The following is a 2,900-nucleotide window of genomic DNA, read 5'->3' as shown; positions in this document are numbered from 1 at the left end:
AAATGCCTCCTGTCAACTTCTAGCTGACTCGTTAGCTAATCTGATCTCTGTAGTTTTGACTTTTGGTACATTGGGGGTCACCTTCTTTCAAGTAATTCTACGGTTTATGTCCTCTCTCCTGTGGAACAGCTGGATGGAAAGATGACCTCAAATATTTGCATATTATAAATTTTAAAATGCTTAAAACATTAATTATGATAACCACAATGATAATGGTTATTGGTATACGTATATCTGAATGTCACCTTCTTTTTAAAGTCAAATATTCGAAGATCTCCATTTTCTCTAGACATGGCTTATTACAATGATTTCAGTATTAGGAAATGCTGAAATCATCTGGGTGTGTGTGTGTGGTTGAAATTACTTAGCAACACCATCTGCTCAGAAAACAATAGTCAAGTTAATATAAACTAAATTGTGACCTGATTAACTTCAGTTTATGAATGTATGTCATGTTATTCATTTTAGATTCACACTGGACTACAACACTCTATTATTTGGCCACAGCAACCAAACTGCCTGCCTCTTGATAGCCCCACTCTAGCAGATAAAATGCGAGAGAGTGGCTATTCTACCCATATTGTGGGTAAATGGCATCTGGGATTTTATAAAAAAGAATGTCTTCCAACTAACAGGGGTTTTGATTCTTATTTTGGTAAGTATAACGAAGGAACCGTTTTTAATTTTCTTTTACAGTATTAAATGGAATCGAGGGTGTGAGACTTATTCTGATTACTTTGTAACACAGTGGTTCTCAACCATTTTCAGTCTACGGACCCATTGACACCAGATTGATGCCATGATTTCATTTAGGAATTGTCTCCTGGATACATCTTTGGCAGGCTTTAGTTCAGGAGCCATATATTTCTGACTGTTTTAGAGGCTGCTTGTTGACTCTTCATGAGAAGTCTTCTAAATCAGGGGTTCTCAACAATTTTTTATCTCTGGACCCCTTTGATTACTTTTTTTTATTCCAGTGGACCCCCATAGTCATTCAGAAATGTTTAAAAACTAGTTTTTTAGAAACTTCTTTCAAAATTCCTATTTTGTTTGCCACAACCTTGTGTAGATTGAACAATGTAAAATGTAAAATGGTTGTTTCTTGAAATACATCTAAACCAAAATTTTTTAGGGTTCCTTAAAGTACTGCTGTGGATTCCCAGTTTAATATTTTGTTAAGTGGACCCCCCAAAATCTCACATGGACCCTCAGGGGTTATATAGATCGTAGTTGAGAACCATTGTCCTAAATAGAGATAATCATCTTCAATTTCCAGGTTATTTAACTGGTTCTGAAGACTATTACACCCATAGACACTGCGACGGATTCTGTGGCTTTGATCTGCGAAACAACCTGGAACCTGTAAGAAACAACACGGAATATTCTGCATTTTTGTTTGCCAAAAAAGCAATCAATGTCATTGAAAACCACGACAGCTCTAAGGTGAGTATTTATATCTAACATACATTTCTGATATAGCTACAGGTGTGGTTGTGTGATTAACAATTTTGCTTCCAAAGCACATGGTCTCAGGTTCAGTTTCACTGCATGGCACCTGAGGCAATTGTCTTCTACTAAAGCCCTGGGCCAACCAAAGCCTTGTGTGTTTTGGTAGAGAGAAACTGGAAAATACCATCTTACCTATATGTATTTATGTGGGCGCATGTGTGTGTGAGTATATATATATATATATATATATATATATATATACACACACACACATACATACATACATACATACATACATGCATACATACACGCATACATACACACACACACATATATATATATACCCGGAGGCAATGTGGCTGCTGCCAGTGTCACATGGCTGGCACCCATGCCAGTGGTTGCAAAGGCACCCATTACACTCTTAGAGTGGTTGGCGTTAGGAAGGGCATCCAGCCATAGAATACCATGCCGAATCTAACTGGAGTCTGGTGCAGGCTTCCAGCTTACCAGCCCTGGTCAAACTGTCCAACCCATGCCAGCATGGACAACAGACATTAAAGGATGATGATGTACATATGTGTGTGTGTATGTGCAAGTGTGTGTGTGTGTGTGTGTGTGTATATATATATATATATATATATATATATACACACACACACACACACACACACACACACACACACACACACACACATACTATTTTACTGAAGCTGAGAAATACTTCAGTCTGTCACTCAGAAATTCGCATGACCATTCATCAGTCAGTTGTGATAATCATTCATTAATCTTTTCCAGCCTCAATAAAATAATATTTTACTCAATTTTTGGTGTTCGAGTACTGTTTTCTTTCTACATTGTCCTATACCTATGTGTGTGTGTGTGTATATATATATATATGTACACATGTGTGTGTATGTGTCTACTTTTTTTGATGTCATGCAATAGTTGTAACTGAATGTCATCGCCATGCAGCTGTGTCCATTTCCAATCTGCCATGAAAATATGCCCAGCTATACTTGGGAGGAGTTGAGGTTTGATGTCAGGAAAGGCATCCATCCATAGTAAATCTGCCTCAACAAATTCCATCTGACCCATACAAGCACGGAAAAGTGTATGTTAAAACAATGATGATGGTGATGATGGATTAATGGTCACAAATTAAAATTTTAATTAAATGCAGAATGCAATGGATAGTGTTTCTGATCTTTGGCAATGTATTAACTGTGTTTCTGCCTTGTTAAAACTCCTCAGCAAAACATTGTGTAACAAAGACTGGCAGGTTGACCAATTTGGGAAATAAGGTTGAAACTGTTAATGTATTCCATACAAGAAGATTAAACATTTTCAGAAATATCTGTATCACTTATCAATTTCTCCTCTCTCTCTCGATATATATATATATATATATATATACACACACACACACACACACATATACATATATCACAGAC

The 2,900-nt window shown here is 36.8% G+C and overlaps 1 protein-coding gene across 1 annotated transcript in view; it reads left to right on the top strand.

The window, feature by feature from the left end:
• Positions 1-2,900, top strand: part of LOC106872930 (arylsulfatase B) — a 24,211-nt gene that overhangs the window by 6,443 nt on the left and 14,868 nt on the right. The window contains exons 2-3 of the mRNA XM_014920106.2: positions 469-655; positions 1,277-1,443. Coding sequence (XP_014775592.1) covers positions 469-655; positions 1,277-1,443 — 354 coding nt within the window. The remainder of the gene's footprint in view (positions 1-468; positions 656-1,276; positions 1,444-2,900) is intronic.

This window comes from Octopus bimaculoides, chromosome 2 (assembly GCF_001194135.2).
Source record: "Octopus bimaculoides isolate UCB-OBI-ISO-001 chromosome 2, ASM119413v2, whole genome shotgun sequence".
Classification (NCBI taxonomy): Eukaryota; Metazoa; Mollusca; class Cephalopoda; order Octopoda; family Octopodidae; genus Octopus; species Octopus bimaculoides.
The sequence above is the reverse complement of the archived record's forward strand: the minus strand, read 5'-3'. Positions and strand labels throughout refer to the sequence as shown.